Source organism: Parambassis ranga, chromosome 24 (assembly GCF_900634625.1).
Source record: "Parambassis ranga chromosome 24, fParRan2.1, whole genome shotgun sequence".
Lineage (NCBI taxonomy): Eukaryota > Metazoa > Chordata > Actinopteri > Ambassidae > Parambassis > Parambassis ranga.
In genome coordinates, this window is record NC_041043.1 from 5,215,984 (window position 1) to 5,235,128 (window position 19,145).

The 19,145-nt window shown below is 40.8% G+C and overlaps 1 protein-coding gene across 3 annotated transcripts in view; it reads left to right on the forward strand.

Annotated features, from left to right (window-relative positions):
- Positions 1 to 14,061, forward strand: part of stxbp5a (syntaxin binding protein 5a (tomosyn)) — an 80,771-nt gene extending 66,710 nt beyond the window's left edge. The window contains exons 17-28 of one of the 3 annotated variants that reach the window (XM_028397802.1): positions 1,300 to 1,472; positions 1,764 to 1,889; positions 2,020 to 2,171; positions 3,469 to 3,531; positions 5,688 to 5,741; positions 8,006 to 8,056; positions 8,832 to 9,113; positions 9,285 to 9,654; positions 10,437 to 10,602; positions 10,693 to 10,804; positions 10,881 to 11,101; positions 11,504 to 14,061. In XM_028397802.1, the coding sequence (XP_028253603.1) occupies positions 1,300 to 1,472; positions 1,764 to 1,889; positions 2,020 to 2,171; positions 3,469 to 3,531; positions 5,688 to 5,741; positions 8,006 to 8,056; positions 8,832 to 9,113; positions 9,285 to 9,654; positions 10,437 to 10,602; positions 10,693 to 10,804; positions 10,881 to 11,101; positions 11,504 to 11,545 (1,812 nt within the window). In that variant the 3' untranslated portion in view covers positions 11,546 to 14,061. The remainder of the gene's footprint in view (positions 1 to 1,299; positions 1,473 to 1,763; positions 1,890 to 2,019; positions 2,172 to 3,468; positions 3,532 to 5,687; positions 5,742 to 8,005; positions 8,057 to 8,831; positions 9,114 to 9,284; positions 9,655 to 10,436; positions 10,603 to 10,692; positions 10,805 to 10,880; positions 11,102 to 11,503) is intronic. The other 2 variants (XM_028397804.1, XM_028397805.1) reach the window with 2 other exon arrangements.
- Positions 14,062 to 19,145: the final 5,084 nt, after the last annotated feature.

A 19,145-nucleotide genomic window follows, 5' to 3' on the forward strand; every position in this document is an offset into this window, starting at 1 on the left:
AAGTGTATGGATGGATGAGTTGTGGGGGAGCTTTTCTGGTAGCATTCATAATCAGAACTTTATTTCCCTTTTCATAATAAAATATCTTATCATCATATATTAATGACTGACTGCTATTAAGCACTGATGCACACATGAGTCTGTGCATTGATTAGTTGATTGCTTCATTTTTATGCGCATTTATTTATTTGTTTCATTGGTTTCATGGAACACATTATTGAACTTAAGTCAGTGGTTGCCACTGAGGTAGACCATTAAGCTCTTAAACATGTCTTCATTAAAAATACTTTTACTCTACAGTGTTGTTTAGTCTTACTACTATTATTATTAAGATACTATTTTAATGTAAGTGTGCATTGCTGTTAAGCTATGTTACCCACTTTTATTTGGCACCCAGCTCTTGTCTGTATATCGTTTAGTGTTCACTTACAGTTTAAGCCTTGTCTTCCCATTTACAGCTGTAATTACATTATGGCCACAGTGTGATGTTCACTGTTCTGCTCTATATTTGAATGATTGTGCAACACTGCAGTTGAAGAGTATACAGGATTGTGGCGACAGAATATTTATTTTTGATAACCTGGCTTAAAAACAAAAGCAGCTCAAAGCCTTGTTAAAACAACAACAACAACAAAAAATGCTTCCCTGGCTAGGTTAAGGTCCTCTGTCTCGCCGTCCAAGTGCTGCCATGTGCATCGGTTGTAGATATACAGTGGTAGCGAGCTGTAATTAGGAGAACAGCCTCACTTTGCTCAAGGTCAAACACCTCTCTCTAACCTTGCTAAAATGAAGGCAGTGAAGAACAGAGAGAATCTGAAGGGCCCTGATCACTCTTCACTCCCACATGTCAGTGGGGCTAATCACACTGACAGAATACAAAAAAAGGAGGGGGGGGCATTGTGTGTGTGTGTGTGTGTGTGTGTGTGTGTGTGTGTGTGTTTGTGTGTGTGTGTGTGTGAGTTTAGGATTTGTGCGTGTCTTTGCGAAGGCGGAGGTTGCAAAAGGGTAGCCTGAAGGAGGGCTTAGAAGGAATGGAATATTTCAGAGTTGAAGGACCTCTTTGACTCTTAATCTGCCCACACACACACACACACACACACACGTCAAACAAATCCTTATCATCAAAGTGACTCTGTGAAAGCATGTCATTCACTGTCGTATGACTTCTCATTTCCTCAGAGGAGATGTTGTTTACCAGAAGGTTATGCCTTCATCACATGTTTCGAGCTCTCCTTACCTTATGAATTTGTTAATATCTTAAGTGTTTTTATGTGCATCTGTGTGTGTGTTCTCCTGCAGCTACTAGAGGTGCGAATGCAGTATGAGCTGAACGATAGCGAGTCCCCAGATGGCGGAGGTGAACAGACATCAGCGCTTCCCACCCCTGGTGCCTCCCCTCAGACAAGTGGCTCACCTTTACACCCTTCCACCAGCAGCAACAATTCTGACGGAGGCAACACACCCTGCCTGAAGTATGAAACACATACACACACACACACACACACACACACATAAAAGCACTCATCGGAAGCAGGAGCACACATACTCATACACACAAGAGTCTTGCCTTTTGCCTCAAGCACACAGACTCAGTCACCGCCTGAAGCATTCTCAGCCACAGCCTCTCCGTCATTCCCCCTGCAGCCACTCATGCCAGACCCTCAACACGCAGCTGCACCAGCTCTGATTCTCTATATGAAGCCCTTTTTTTATCCCTCTCTTTTCTTTTCTTTTTGTTGACTGACTACTGTTCTTCTCCACAGAGTGCGCAGTACTCCTTTGAAGCAGTCTCCAGGTTACCAGGTAGATTTGGTAGTCCAGCTTGTGTGGGTGAGTGGAGAGCCTCCTCAACAGATCACAAGTCTGGCGCTCAATTCCTCCTACGGCCTGTAAGTAAACACACAGTAAAATCTAGAATAGAAGTAAGTAAGAATGCAACAGGACAATCTCATGTGCCAAGTGACACTCAACTTTTCTCCTTCTCGCCTCTTCTGACTTTGCCAACCCCCCCTCCCTCAGGGTGGTGTTTGGCAACAGCAATGGTCTGGCTGTGGTGGACTACATCCAGAAAACAGTATTGCTTAACTTGGGGACAGTCGAGCTTTATGGGTCCAATGACCCCTACCAGAGACAGCCTCGGTCGCCAAGAAAGACACGACAGCCCTCCGGAGGTAATTAAGAAAAAAGGACAAAAAGTTTCCAAGTTTTTCCTCTGTTATTAGTTGCTGTTGTCGTGTTTTGTAGACATTATAATGCACTGCCCAGCCCGTGTTATATCAGTACTGTCATATTGCACATATATGAATCCGGTTTTCAGGCCCTACTTGCAGGTTTGTTAAGTTCAAAATAGGAATTCTGGATTTGATTCTTCATTTTCTCTTTGAATATAGTTACTAAAAAACTGCCACATCATCTCACTATGACTTTAAAATTGTGCTCTAACCTTAAAAGGCAAAACAAAAAAATGAAACATTCTGGGAAAATTGCCCAGAACGTCAAATACCACTTGTCAGCTTTTGGTCTTGACCGCACAATCACACTGAATCTCACAGGAACTGCAATCAAATTTAGTTTTCCTTCCTGTCTCCCTGTCAGACAGTTTTTTTTTTTCCAGCAAACATGATGAGTCTTTTTTTTACCACTAGTGTGACCTCACGGTCCCTGATCTAATCTGTAATACAATCCAAATATGAGAATGACTGAAGACGGGCTGCATCTCTAATGATGCTGTCCAGCCTGAGCTGACACATTACAGAACGCTCTGATAACTCTGTCTTTGACTGACTTTCTCTCTGTTTATCCACCTTCCTTCGCCTCACACATTCACAGCCCATCCCTTTTTTTTTTTTTTTACACACATCGCCAATGCAGCCTCTGATAGATATTAGGATCCTTTCAGTATGGACACACTGCCACCATGTGTCAGGCAGCGGCAGTGCAGCTAAACAGACTGCCGCAGTGTCATGACAATGCATGGCTCATACTTATAAGTTTGATTGATGAATTAATAAGATGTGTTTGTGTGTGTGTGTGGAGGTGTTTCTTTTTCATGTCATTGGTAGTTTATGCACAAATATGCTAACAGCAGAGTATTATACACACATCCAAACACTCAAGTATACACAAGAACGTTTATGTGTAAATACACACAGAGCATCTGGTGTCACTGACTGGTGAGCAGTGGGCTGGCACCTGTCAGAGCTTGGCGAGTGTGAGCAGTAATCAGACGACCAGCTGTGTTTCTGTGCCAACAGGGACTGCTGTCTGCTTGGCTTTTTGCCTCACAGGACAAAGTCACACACACAGACTCGTACCCAGACGTGCACATGAATGAGAGACGAATTAGCTTTCAAACTGGATAAAGAAAAACTGAAATTGAGAAAAATTGAGTGTCTGATAGGCCAGTCTGCTGAACTCTAACTGAACACCCTAGTGGCTCACGGATTTAATAATGACTCTCTGCTGCAGGTTTGTGCGACATCAATGAGGGCTCGGCCACGTCAGAGGACCGCTGCAAGTCTCCCACTTCAGGTAACATGTCCTTCAGCGCCTCACTGAAAGAAAATAGTGAGCCTACACCAGTCAAAAATATACCTGTGCACGCTTGGTTAGAGCAGGAGATTAATGTTTTAAAAGAGCCTCAGCGTTTAATACAGTCTTATTGAAAGTGTCGCTCATCCAACTGAAACTGTAGAGAAGGTTTTTGTTGAACCGTATAATTGTCTGGCTGTCTGTTGTTTGATGCGTTTAAAGAGTATTTTTCCATTTGTTCCCATTTATTCTTTTACCACTTTGCGGAGTTCAATAGTCAGGAATAAATTTGTTTTATTCTCTCTCGGTATCCTGGAAAACTGGGTTATAGACTGTAAACGAGTCTAATCTCTGCGATGCTAATTCAGTGCAACTGATGAAAATTATAAAACTGAATGAAACTGTAATACAGAACTCTTCTGCTTTAAATACGCATTCATTTGCATTAATCATAGTTGTTGAGTATTCTCACATGCTCAGAGAGGGCATAATTTCATTCAGATGTATTGCTTTCCAAGATTATGTGAATTAGCTTTTAATTTAGTTAACTTTCAGTTTTTATAAGGAGAGCAAGCAGAGCAGATCGTGCTGCAGGCAGCTGTGTGACACAATGATGCTATTCAACCGCCGTTTACAACCACATTCTGCAGCAGTCAGGTGCTCTGTTGCTCTTTTACTTGCTTCCATGTTAATCGTACATCATTAGTATTTCAGCTGGAGGTGCTTGAAGAGAGAACAGCCCAGGTTCATCTCATTAGCTTTAACTTTGCATTCACTCAATGATGAAAAGAAGCTTTTTATAAAGGTCAGACAGAAAACAGATCTCAGTGTCTGGATTCCTGCTGCTGCTGCTGCTGCTGCTGCTTCTTACAGGTACGATGGGTGTCCCAACCCTCGTGTCTGATTCTACCAGACTGCGGTCTGATACATCTGTCTGCTTTGCATTATTTATAGGATAGAGAGAGAGATAAGCCGCTTTCCTGCAAAAACTGTCTGCATTAACTCTTTATGTAGTCTAAGTGGCCTAAGTGTTTGTCGTCTGTGGAAGGACATTTCTGGCAGCAAGATGAAGGAAAACTAGTTCAAGGGGTAGTGACTGTTTGCTCAATAAGATTTGTGCTTTCGCAAGAACTTAAAATGACACACTGGCACAGACTTTTAAACACATTTAACATCGTCAGACAAAACAAAATAGTTCGTTTTCACCCACAGACTGATTTTGTTGTTTCTTTCTCTGGACATTAAATATTCAATTCAATTCAATTCAATTCAGTTTTATTTATATAGCGCATATTACAATCAGACATTGTCTCAAAGCGCTTCACAGGAACCCCCCTAAGAGCACTGTGGCAAGGAAAAACTCCCTTTAAGAGGAAGAAACCTTGAGCAGGACCCGTCAGCTTAAGGGGGAACCAGTCCTGCCGCTAGTCAGAGAGGATGAGGGAGAGAGAGAGAGAGAGAGAGAGGATGAAGGAGAGAGAGAGAGAGAGAGAGAGGGGATGAAGGAGAGAGAGAGAAAGAGGAGCAGACATGATACAAACATGATACAGTACAGAGCAAACATGACAGCAAGATGAAACAGTGATTATATTGTAATAGATATCTATATATATCATTAGTCCATAAGTAGGGCTAGTGAAGTCGATGAGCACAGGAGAGATATGATTTTTTACTCTAAATCATCATCTCTGCTTCTTAAAATATCATCATGATATGATGACATGTAATGAAAAATCTCAATCGCATAACCTGATACGCTTTTTCAAAGCTGTCCCACCCAGACTAAATTGTGGGCTAAATTTGTCCTCTTTTGTGGTCTAAAATTTGGACAATAATGGATAAGTCCATCTTTTTCTGTCCTTTTTTTTAGCCAGAGATGAGGTCTGTTTTGTTCCAAATATAAAAGCATGTGTGTCACAAAATGCACACATTATCTGACAATCATTCTTGACCAATTTTTGTAAATCATTGTAACACAGTCGTTTGTCAATCAGGAATCTGTTTATGATTTAGAAAATAGTATGAAATCATTGTCCATGACGAGCTTTGTTGTCATCTGTGCTCGTTTGTATGTAGTAAAAAAAAGACAAAGGGTGTTTCTAACTTCACATTTACTGTACTTTACTTCCCCCCCCCCACCCCCACACCCCCAAAAGTGTTGATGTCAAACAGCAATCTACAGCAGTTCTACAATGGAGGTGGTAGAGGAGGTAAGATTGGCCAAAGAATTGTAGGCAGGACAAACATATGGTCCAGATTTGGTACCCCTGTTTTTATTTATTTATCTTCGTTGTGGAGAACTGTCTCTGTCCTCAGTGTCCATAGTCACCACAGTGGAAAAGAAACAGAGAAAAGAGAGCTGAAGTTCCACTCTGTTTCTACATTAGTCTCTGCCCCAGCATTCGTATCGTAAACATTAAAACAACATGGAGCTTTTATTTGATGTTTGATCTCTTGGAGCTGAGACTAACGTAGAAGGAGGGTGAGACTGCAGCTGTCTACACCTCGGTTGTCCAATATACATATTATACATATTGCATGCTACATGTATGTAGCACGAGTGTCCAGTTGTAAATGTGCCTGCCTTTGACATCTGTCCCAATATTATTGTCCATAGTATGATGACACCACAGAATGGAAAGAAACTCATCTGTCCAACCATGTCTTTGTGTACCTCCTGTGTGTGTTGATAAAACAGATAAATCATTGTAAAGGGACATTTAGAGTCTTTTAGTGGCTGTTACATAAGCATAAACCATCATAAACTCTATTTATACATTTGTCTGTGACACTTCCAGGTGTTTTTACTAGCTAGAATATATCATTTTCCTAAAAATCAGCTTGAAGTGTGAACCGGTGTGTTGACTTTGGGCTATGGGTGTGTAGTCCCAGGCCAGTAGCAGCACACAATGTGTTAGAATTGGACTGTAAGGTGACCAGGTTACTAGTACTGTCTCTGCTCCTGTCTGTATAAAAAAAACTGCTGGTGTTTTTCCACTGCAGGAACTCACAGGGTTTTTAGGACCACCCACAAATGTGTAAAACTGTAGAGCATCTTGAGCTACACTCAAATTCTACTGTAAATATGCCATAAATGAAGTCCAGATAGTGTTTTAATGGGGAGTGGGTTTCTGTAAACATTCATCTAATACATACAGTTCCTGTTGTCAAAAGGAAATTCTTGTTTGACCAAGGGCGGCAGAGCAGAGAGGCCATGACAAACAGGATGAAGTACACAATTTGACAACATCATAAGATGCATTTATTTGTGCTCTAAAACATAATGGCATTGAAAAAAAAGCCGATTTCTCATTCCTTCTATGAATACCGAAGCTCGCTGTCGAGCCGTGACTTTCTCTTGCTTATTGAAGTTGAAAATCTGTGTTTACAAACAGCAACCAACAATTTGAAGGTCTACCTTTCTCTTCTGTTCAGTTCCCTGTAGCCTGGTTTTAGCTTTTAGCACCTTTAAGTTAGGAATCCTTTTTAATGAATAAAGGTTAATGGAGTTGGGTGACCTCAGCCATTCCCAGCATTGTTCCACCCAAATTGAGCCTATACAGAAATTGAATTAACCTGAATAGGTGAAGGGTACCTGTGTGGGTGGGTGGCATGCAGTATATACAGGGTCCATAAAGAAAAAAGAAAGGTAATCCAGTGTAGGTTTGTCAGGACTACAGGGAGCTTTGAAAACAAATCTATTTAATGTTATTTGAGTCACAGATTTCAAGTAAAGGTAGGTTTCCTCATTTGTTTTTGTCAGCTTTTTAGGCCCCCTCAAAAATAATCATCTCTAGCCTGCCATAACATTATGATTTTTAGCTTTTGTTAGTGGTCATAAGAGTTCAGTGCATGTCTTCTTTCATCACCTCTGTCTCCTGCTTCCTTCTCCTACAGACAGAGAAAACAATACCCACATTCACTCTCTTTCTATTCAAAAGATGGAATGATGTGTGATCCAAACAAAATATTATATATATATATATATATATATATATATATATATATATATATATATATATATATATATATATATATATATATATATATACATCTTTCCCACTATCTTTTTCCACCCCTGGTTCATTATTTCTGTTCCTTGTCAAGTCCTTGTTCTTGATGCATGCTCCTTTGGCATGAAGGTCCTGAATGGCCGTGCAGTTTTCTGTGTCTGACAGTGCCAGTCCCCGTCTTTCGGGGCGTTGTGCAAGCAGGGGTCACCTCTTTGTTTATGTCTGTCACAGCATGCCTCTGTGATACACAGGGTTGTCTCTGAGTCCTCATGCAGTGTGTCCTCCTATATAACGCATTTTGGCTCAATAAAGCAATCCCTTTGGCACTTGTTCCACAGTCTTTTGTCACTTTGGTGTATTCTGTGCACAGTCCTTCTGCAGTGCTGGTTATCTAGCTTTGCATGGCATCGTGTGTTAGCTTAGACGTGTGTTTGTAAAGAGGGATGTTCTCTTTTTTCCAGCAAAGATGTCACGGAAATTAAGCTTGCCTACTGAGCTAAAGCCAGACTTGGGTAAGCCTTGACTTTGTGCCTCCAAAGAATTTATTTGAAATGCAGTATACTTTTTTTCTGACTTATACTGGACTCCACCACATTCCATTGGTCCAGTTTTATCTGGTTATTAGCCTCACAATTGGCAAGCTGTGCAGATTCTTCTGTTCATTTTTGCATGAGAGGTAGCACTGATCTGATCTTTTTGAACTAAATCAAATTGTTTTTGAATAAAACTCCCACGTTTTGACCGCTGTGGGTTTTTTTTTTTACTGAAGGTCAGTGGTGCTAAGCTAAACTGCAGACCCCATCTCACCGGGAAGCTTTCTGTAACTTCTGGCAGCTTTCTTTTTTTCTTCTGTGTTCTTCATATCTTTCTTTTCTCTGTCTGATTGGTTCTTTAAAATAAGTTGTCAGACATTTTCTACTTCAGGGCCGTATAAATTGGATGGAACAAGAGTTGTTTTTAAAGGGTCAAATAAAAGCAATTTCCTGAGTCCTTGTTTAAGTGTCTATTACAGAAGTGCCAGACATTATTTCACCACTTTTGTGTTATATATATAATGTAAAAGTAGGTGATACTGCTCTGAAGGATGCAAACCCATAGTCTCTATCTCAGTTTCCTGTCTGTATCAGTTATAATATCCACTCTAAAACCCACTTTCATCCATTTAAAGTACAAAGAACAGCTGTTCACTGTTTTTTTTTTTTATCATTTTATTTCCACATCTTCGTCTGTCTTGGGATGTTTACTGCCTTGCAGGTGCTTTACCTCTCTCTTGTTTTCTCCTTACTGTCCTCCTCTCTGTATGCCCGCCGCGGGGTGCCAACCCGTTAGACCACCGGGACAACTCTTTCAGCCGCTCACGCTCTTCCAGCGTCACCAGCATCGACAAGGAAGCACGAGAGGCCATCAGCTCCTTCCATTTCTGCGAGACCTTTGCGCGCAAAGGGGACAGCACTTTGACGCCCTGCCTGTACGTGGGAACGTCTCTGGGAACTGTGCTGGTTCTAGCTCTCACATTGCCACCTGCTGGGGAGCAACGGCAGTTGCAGCCTGTTATTATTTCACCAACGGGTAGGTAACAGGATCTCAGAAGGCAGGGTGGGGATGTTTGTGTCTATGTTTCAACCTTAAATATAATAAAAATGATGTCAATATTATTCCATTTTGTTTCTAACGAAACAACAGACAGCACAAGTAGTGCCTTTTGTAGAATTGTCCACTCACCTCTGCTCCGTTCACCAGGCATGTTGGTGCGACTGAAGGGAAGCATCATGCGGATGGCCCTTCTGGACTCCGTAGGTTCTCAGCTGTCCCCTGCATACGAACCTTGGTTCGAACCCAACGTCACGGCAGACGGTGAAGAGAGAGAGAAGGTCCGTAAGCGCCGGCCCGTCTCCGTGTCCCCGTCCTCCTCACAGGACCTCAGTGAGAGCCAGTACGCTGTGGTGTGTTCAGAGAAACAGGCCAAAGTCATTTCCCTCCCCTCTCAGACCTGCATCTATAAACACAGCATCACAGAGACCTCCTTCATCTTACGGGCAGACGTGGTGCAGATGAGCCAAGGCTTATGCGTGGCTTGTTTCTGTGCCAACGGCCACATCATGACACTCAGGTGAGAAACGTGTCTTCTATGTTTAAACTTGTCGGTTTTATGTTTGTGGATGAAGATAAAAGGAAAATATGAGCTTTCAGATGATCTAGCACTGCACAGAATAAAGTAGTCTGCACTCACTGGATTCATTTTTGCACAATAACACAAAGAATGCAACAAACCTACAGCTGTTTTGATCATAGACAGTTGGCATGTGATGATGAAACTATATTTTATATTTGTTCTATTTGCCAGTACAATCCATAGTATTTATTTATTAATCAGTGCAACAGACTGAATGGCAGAATAAGCGTCACCTCTGCTAAGACAGACAGCCTCATCATTACAAACTCAATCTTTCCCCATTTGCTCTTATTCATTCAAAGTCAGACACAGATTTTTTGTATTCATGCAGACCCACAACAAACCCACAGACTTCTGTCCCAGCACGGACCTGTTGGTGACCATCCTCCTTAAGCCACAGCCACTTCTTAGCTCAGACAATTTGCAGTAATTCAACGTGACAAGGTCATCCAGGTTGATTTTCATGCAGTGTATGGAGGGGGGGTGTATTAGTGTGTCACTCTTTCTCATTAATCTTGACTTCCCCCAGAGGAGAGACACAGAGACAAAGCAGCTGTCCATACGGTTGTCTGATAAAGCAAGGCTGTCCAGCTGTCTGTCTGTGTGTTTGTTTGTGCAGGAAGAACATTGTCCTCTCTGACTGACTTCAACAAAGCAAAACAAGCAAGGACTAAAGTGCAATTTAAGTCACTCATTTGGTTTTTGTGCCCTCTATCCAGTGTGCCAGGACTGAGACCGCTGGTGGATGTAAACTACCTTCCTTTGACAGACATGCGGATAGCCAGGACGTTCTGCTTCACCAATCTGGGTCAGGCCATGTACCTCTGCTCCCCCACCGAGATCCAGAGAATCACTTACAGTCAGGACACCTGTGAAAACCTACAGGTGTGTTAACATTTAATATGGCTTTTATTAGGTTTTAGGTGCATTAAAAAATAACATTTAAGTCTACAATGACTCCTGCTGTTGTTGCAGGAGATGCTGGGTGAACTTTTTACACCAGTGGAGACCCCTGAGGCACCAAACAGAGGGTTCTTCAAAGGCCTCTTTGGTGGAGGAGCACAGTCACTGGACAGAGAGGAGCTATGTATGCCAAGATTACACATGATATACATCCACTGTCGACCTTTTCTACATCACATCTCGTTTCTCTCCATCCTTAGTTGGTGAGGTAGCAGCTGGTAGAGCGTCTCGAAGTCTGGCCCAGCACATGCCCGGCCCGGGGGGCATTGAGGGCATGAAGGGGGCGGCCTCTGGTGTAGTTGGAGATCTGGCACGTGCCCGGATAGCGCTGGATGAAAGAGGTCAAAAACTGGGTGAACTGGAGGAGAGGACAGCTGCCATGATGGCCAGCGCAGATTCATTTTCCAAACATGCTCACGAGGTATAAGAAAATGTCACATGTGGAATGAAACATAATTGTTGTACACAATGCTGTTTATTGGAAAAAATACCATTGTTAATATGTTATCATGCAAGTGATTCCTACATTTGAGTAATGTTAAAGAAGTTTTACACTATTTGCCCACAAGATGGCAGTATATATCCATAAAACATTCAGAGAAGTGTGGCTGAGCTTTTTGATGGAACCATGCATACATATGTTTGCTGGTAGCAAACTTACATGATACTCAAATGTACTGAGGGTAAAGATCAATACTAAATCACATTTCTACTTGAATCTTTCCCTATTTTGATATTTCTGTCTGGTGCAAACCCAGCCATAGATAATCAAACATGTCTTATGATAAGTGGCTATAGAAACATATTTTTCTTTTGTTTCCAGATGATGCTGAAGTGCAAAGACAAGAAGTGGTACCAGTTCTGATCGGTGATGGTGGAAGGAGCAGAGCTCCCACCGTCTCATCTGGACTTACCCTGACACCCCCGTCCCCAACTCATCCGTCTGTCCACACATCTGTCCCTCAAAGCCTTCTTCACTTGGGACACTTGGGATTTCCTTCCCTAGCACAAAGTTGAATACTGTTCTTACCTCAGTCTTAGGGTGGAACTGAGAGTTAGATGGTGAAAAAGGACAACCTCAGCGGGAACAAAGGAATGGTGTCTTTGTTTTTACATTCTAGTGTCTTTGTTTATCTCTGTTCCGCCTCTCCTTCGAGGTAGCAGACCTCCTGTGCGACCTGGAGATTCTTCATTTGCCAAAACGTTCTTTACTGTCTCCACTCTGTACCCCTTGTGGCCAATATTCAAACCGGACGGACACAGCTGAAAAAAAAAAGACAAATACGTATCGAAGAAGCAAAGACTACAAATAATTCTAAAAATGTAAAAAGAAAGAAAAAAAGAATCTAAATACATCATTATATATACATAGATCCAATTAATGTGCAATGCTGTATCCACTTCCGAGTGACATATACAAAGGACAGGATAACTCGTGAAGGAAGCCGGGTGCGGAGGTCGAAGGAAGCGGCGGCGGTGAGGCATTCTCTATGCAGAGAGTCCTAAGGATAAAAGCAACTCATTCTGATGTACACTGGATATTTCATCATCTCACTCAATCTTTAGACTCTCCTCTGTATCTCACAGACTTTCATATTGTTACCAACAGTGTGTGTGTGTGTGTGTTTCAATTTTCTTGCCCTTCCTCTATTTGTTATTCGTTGGGTTTTTTGCTCCGTCTGTATTATTGGAAAATCTCTTATTTTTCTATCGTTGTGAAAGTGGATGATATTGGATTTGTTGAAAAACAAAAAAAGTACATTTTGTGACTTTTGTCTAACAACTCAAATTAATTTCTCCTTATGAAAAGGGCTGGAATCTAAAAGGAGGGCATGGATATAAAAGGCATATATCATTTAAGACTTTTGGGGAATATCAGTGCACATTCACCTTTACATTTGTTGATGTAACTGCCTCCCTCACCCTCTGATGTCATAAGCTTCCACTGTTTGGCTCAGTCTGTGAGAGTCACTGTCAAAGTACTGATTAGGTCAGTGTTACAATTACACTAATACTCTAGGCAGATATAAAAAAAAAATCAGTACAAATCTGAACAGTATTCATATATGCAGAGTGATAGAGAGACAGCCTCTAAAGGGATTTAATTTTTGCTGACTGAGAAGATCGTGTGTTTGTGTGTGTGTGTGTGTGTGTGTGGATATTTATTTATTTATTTATTTATTTATTTGTTGAAGAGACAGTTGCGTTCGGTGTCAGAAACCTTCACGCTCCACTCCGATCTTTGTTCCAATCTCCACGTTTGCAGTAAAAAGCTCAGATGGTGGTGTTATCTTCTGTCTAACCTTTATTTTGTATATATAAGTAAATAAGTTTGACAATCTTTAAGACCAACTGGAAAGTAAAAAAAAAAGTTGTGGTTGCTCCGGCAACGAAAAAGTTAAAAAAAAGTACAAAAATAAATAAAAATAAGAGGAGACAGGCCATATTTTTTCTGACGCCAAAGAGTTGCTTTAGCTTTTTTTTCCATTGCATTATCCTTTGGTGTAATTTAGCTTCTTGCAGACACAGGATCAGAAATACCATCACCTTCCTTGTGTGTTTTTTTTCAGGGTTCAAGAAATGGAAAGTTGCAATGAAACTCAGCCATTTAAAGTATGATGTGTCACAAAACACTATTCTTGTTAAATGTTAAAGTGGGCAGAAGCATTCCATTACATCTCATATTTATGGTATCCATCTATGTGTGAATGTGTTTGTGTCTCTCTTGTGTGTGTGTGTGTAAGGGTGTGTCCATGAAAATATGATTTGTACTTACGTTCCGGTTGAATTGCTGTTGGATGTTCTAGTCTCACCAGTCAGCAGTGCGTGTCTTGTTGAGTGTCTGTTAGACGCACTAAAAGTCACCAACAAAAAAATAACAAATATGATAATGAGCTTTAGAGGATGACCTCTGAATTCTGGGTTCATGTCCTTCGCTCTTCCACCATTGAGATCCACAGCTGCAGATCAGGCCTCTTCTATGTTTTAGTAAGCTTTGTAGTGTGGATGTTGGCAGGTCTGTCTTCCCCCTCCCCTTTCAAGGTGACGAGAAAAAAAATCAGGAAAAAATAGCTGATCATTCCCACAAAAATACCTGTTTGATGTCTTTCCCTTCGACCCATCTGTTATATTTGTGCGTTTTTATTTATTTGTGTTCATCTTTTGAGTGATTTATTTCTTGTCCTTACACTTTACAGTATGCAGTATTCTTTACCTGATTCAATCCACACACGATTAAAGAGGGAGTCCTGTCTTATCTGCCATACGCCATCTTCTGTCCTGGATTCAACAGTTATCAGTGGGTCGCAGTATTTTTCTCATTGTAGCCAATTTTTCTTGTACAGTTTTATGCAACTTTCACATGGATGTTTATGACTTTATCTGCTGCCACAAAAATTTAGAAATTCTGTAGATAGAGATTACTGTGCAATGGAAAATAAAAGTGGAAAATGAATTTATTTTTTTTGTCTTAATACATTTGTTTAAAATGCAAAATAATCAGGCTGGTACAGAAAAAAACGTTAATATTATCAATTGTACGCTAGATGGCAGCAAATACACGTGGTTGCTGCAATTTGAATAAAGCAGGAGCACAAAAGACCAAAATAAAAACACTAGCCCATGAGTTATTATCAGCAGATTTAATTGAATAATGGCTGACAGTGTTTTAATACAAGAATAGATGAATCAATAATGTAGGTGTATCAATAAAACTAATTACTGAAGTAGAAAAACTGTCAAAATACCTCATTACACTTAAAAAATGAAGGTTTGTCACCACCAAAATATGCTGAAGGTTGTTCCTGGAACTTTTGATGGATTTATGTACATTTATTTATATAGAATATATGTCTGTGCCTCATTTTACTGCAGCAGAAGGTTCAGCTGGGCTTGTTTATGCTTTATATGCAATAAAAAATGTCATCTGTATAAATGTAGTGGACTTAAACATGCAGCAGTATATGAGGTGCAAGTATACAGTACTCATCCATTGAATGCAATGTAACGGTGTGTATTTACACTGCACAGCTTCACTTCAAGCAACATAATCCTGCATTGATTGATCGGCACTCTCTGGTTACATGTAGGTGAGGAGGAAGTGGATCCTGTGAAGGTCACCCTTTTTTTTTTTTTACTTAAAACACCCTGAAGTGATGCTAATTATGACCTCTTCTGGCAAGTGTCAGCCTTCGTGAAACATCATTATTATTTTTACACTGGGGTGTGTTCCACTTCCAATGAAAAGCATGTATTTACAATGACCTGAGGTGTGGATCAATTATTGTGGAAGCCAGAGAGGCTTGTAGCTCTATACCGATGCTTTTGTGTAGGAGGACAGATTTACAGAGTGTAACCCTACATTGTCACTTAATGCTCCCTGACATAATGTGTGACTCACGCTGGCTGACACTGCTGTGAACAAAATAGCTATGCATGCAGTAAGGCCAGACAAAGCAATCCTTTGTTGTTGCTATAAGACTTAATGAGTTATTGCAAATACAGCCATTGATTAGTGGCTTGAGGTCTTTTTTACAGATGACTAATGATCAGTCAGCTGAAAGCTAATCAAGAAACACTGATGATTTATACACAAAATCTATATGTAAAATTCATATTTAACACAAAACAAAAAGGAATCCAGTGGTTGGAAATGACTCCCCGCCCCCTCTCTTTGTATATATTAAATGTGGGCGATGGTCTTATGAAGCACGCCCCCCCCACCTTCCCTTGTTTATGTAAACAAAGATGGTGTCATCATTTTATTAGGTGGAGTGCACATGTGTTTTTCATCAAAGGAAAGCTTCTGTGTCTGCGAGCTGCTGACGGGTAAATTAAAGGGAGACAAAGGGACGGGAGTGTGTGTGTGGGAAAAAAAAAATATGTGGTTCAATTTGTATGTAGCCATGAAGAGAAGGTCACTGGGGAGAAATGTTTGTTGATGCATGCCGTTTGAACTACTGACTGACTGAGATATGAGGTTAGGCAATCCAGAGCCGGGCACACACTGCTCAGCAAGTGACACGTCAGTGTAACTGTTGCCGTGGTGAATGGAAACATGAATGACCTGAGCCGTGTCTGCGCAGCAGGAATCAGTGTGATGCCAGGAGGTGTCTGCTTCTTTAACTTGATTTAATGCACCCATCAATTAAAATATACTCAATGTCTCACAATATTTCATATATTTAATCTGGAACTAAGAGATTTCATTCTTAAACATGTTTTCATTTCATGAAAAAATCCCAATGAATGAATGACAAATAAATGGCCTGAGTGATGCAAACACTGGCTGACAGATGAGGTCTGTTTAGTTAAAAGACTATTTTATCTATTTTAATCCTTCTGGATTTAAAACATAGCCTATATTTTAATTTAAGTGCAACATTACTTTAAAAGAGGGTTTTTAACAACACTTATCTGTTTAGTAAATAAATAACATGTTTCTTCAGTGTTGTTTTTAAAGGGCTTTACCTGTGAAGGAAGCTGGCAGCATAAAACGCGCTTAATAATGACAATCACTCCCTTAGAGCGCCCCCTGGGGGACGCTAAACGGAACTCCATCCCTCATTAATAATGAAAAGTGCTTTCACCTGTTTCCTGCTGTGACAATTAAGTCATGGCGGCTGTGTGTGGAAACGTTATTTATTCACCTGCTGTACAGCGCGTTTAGATAGTTAATCCTATATATTTTTATAAAGTTTATATTTAGCCGTTTGTGTGCTTCCTTGGATTTACTGACATGACAAGTGACGTTTCTTCGCAACACCGAGGTAAGTGTTAGTATGCTGCTAGCTGTGCTACATGCTGTTGTCTGTCTGCTGCCCTGTGTTTACATCGAGTCTTTAAGCAGCTATATAGTGTTGGTATGGATCCTACAGCCTTTTTGCTTTCAGTATCATGGGCAGTGTTAGTTTTGGCCTGTTTTCTTACGTCAAAGTGTAATAGTTGTAGGCCACTGGAGGCATGCAGGAATTCCTTCTCTTTAGCTTTCTGCGCATTAGCTATATTTCTTTCTGGTGTAAAATGTGTCCTTCTATTTGTTTTTCCCCCTTTGCTTTATTTGTAAATGGCCCCACAGCAGTTGGGCCCTGACATGCAGAGGTGCTCATGGCAAAGTGTGTTTATTGTGCGTACCTTATTGCAAAGATCAAATGTGCACATCTTTGTCAATAAGTTCCATGTCAGCTCAGCTGGGTGGCTTACTGCATAATATAAATTATATTTTGATTGTATGTTTAAGTTTACTTGTAAATATGTAAGCAGTCACTACATTTGTGTGCTTTTAGTTAAAAAAAAAAAAAGCATGTTGAGATTGTGAAGACATTCCTACAGTACATTGCAGTTCTTCCTTACAGAGGTTTGAAGGTATAAAATTAGAAACATCTTGCCTCACTTTCTATTTCCATAGGATGAGGCCAAACAGATAGCTGTGTCTGATTTCAAGCAGTTCTGTGCTGCTAAAAATAAAAAGCTAATACATACATGTTTGTTTAACTGTATCTGAGTAGAGAAGTGTTAAAGTGTTGTGGTATGTCAAGCTGAGAAACATCTGTGTTTTGGAAGTGAGTTGAAGATGATCTTTGTTTTTTCTCTCTCTTTGTCTGCGTTTGTGTAAAGTGAGAGAAGAGGGGTTTAAAATGAACATGGGTGTGGTTGAAACTCTGACCTTGTAATTTAAAAAAAATGGCTTTGACTCAGTGCTTCTTCCCCTTGGAGGCCTGGTGATGGAGCTGTGGCCTGCTGGCCTCTCATTGGTTAGTCTTTTTTGTCTGTCTTTTTACACTGTATGCATACAGGGAGCAGGCACACATGTGAGAGGTAACGTCATGGAATGTGCACCTAAAACAAAATGGCCACCATCCAAACCCTCAGCCTGTATATGGCCAATTTCAGTTTGCTGCAATATGTGGTTTGAAATACCACAGCCACCTAATAACACAAATTGAGGTCTCTGCATACGTGTTTGTGTGTGTAATTACAACAAGCACTGAACTGGTGTTTAATCAGTCGGGTTCCGTGAGCCATGACTAAGGGATGGAAGACTTGGTGCTGGCGAGGGGAACATAGTGGAAGACCGTGTGGTTGTTCGACGGCAGTTTCATGCACATGCAATTGTTTGTCTGAGACTTTTGAATTGAGAGCTGTGTTCCAGTTGAGGACTGTTGGCTTTTATTTATTTGTCAACTTGACTTGAGTGTCGGTGTGTTTTCCAGAGTGGTTTTGATCTGTTATCCTGCTGGGCCTAAGTTCTTGTTTGATGGCAGTGTTATGGTTGGAGTCTATTTTTGTAAAAATGTGTCTGCCAGGTTTACATTCTTTAGTTTCTTCTTAGCAAAGAGACTTCAGTTCAATAAGTTCACTCAGTTCACTCTAAATCAAATATACAGGTCATTTGTACTGACTTTCTTTTAAATTACGTTGTAATTTAGACTTATTATAAAGAGTGAAGCAGTGTAGTATCTTTCTTTCAAAACTAATGGGTATTCAGGTGAGTTGCACTCTGTTATTACACCATCTGTCAGCCACTTTCATGGTGTCCTGGTTACCATCACAAATTCATTAAGGATGTACTCTGTCTGCCATAATGCATATTTGATCATACCAGGAAATTAATATGGCGGTTGCACCCCATCAATAATTAACCGCCTCTGCCAGGTATCTGTGTATGTTTCATGTATGGCAACAACTGGCTGTGTTTCTGCGGTTAGCATAAGCAGCTCCTAGCATATTGTGCAGTATTGGTTATAATGACAATATGTGTCTTCTCTACTCTGCTGCTCAGATTACCCTGTATCTGGGTCTTTTCTCAAATATTTGTTCAGTATTCCTAGGAGACTCATAATCCAAAGGTGCAGTCCAAGAGCTCTTCTGGGAGTAATAAATATCCATGATCCTTATCTAGGCCACACAGATCCCCCTTTTGCAGGAGTGGAGAGGTTATCATTCCTCTGATTTAAACACACCACTCATCTGGTCCAACTGGAAATGCCTGTCATTTCCCAACAGGGAACAATGGGTAGTTTAAAAGCCTTGTGCAGCCTCCTACAGCGCACACACAAGTAATGATTATCCAGTCCTGGAACATGCACGTAGCCTTTTATCCTCACATTATCATTGAGCATTCACAGAGGCTCTGCAAAGGAGACCAATTTCTGCAAGGTTGTATGTTTAACTCAACATTAAGAGCCCAAATGTTATTAGATAATTATGACATAAAAGGAGAGTTGTTAAAAATACACCTACCTGCTCTGTCTGGGGTGCTCTTTTATCAAAATGCCACAAAGCCATTCATGAGCAGGGAGGGAACCCACTGGGTATCCTAATTTGTCAGGCCAAGCACAGGCTGCTCCAAATCTGGATGGTAACTTGCTGTTGGGCCGTCTTGTGGTCTTTGAGGACAGGAAGAGCTGCAATTAGTCCAGCCCGGGCATTTCTTTGCTACAACAGTGTATGTAATCATTTGGAGC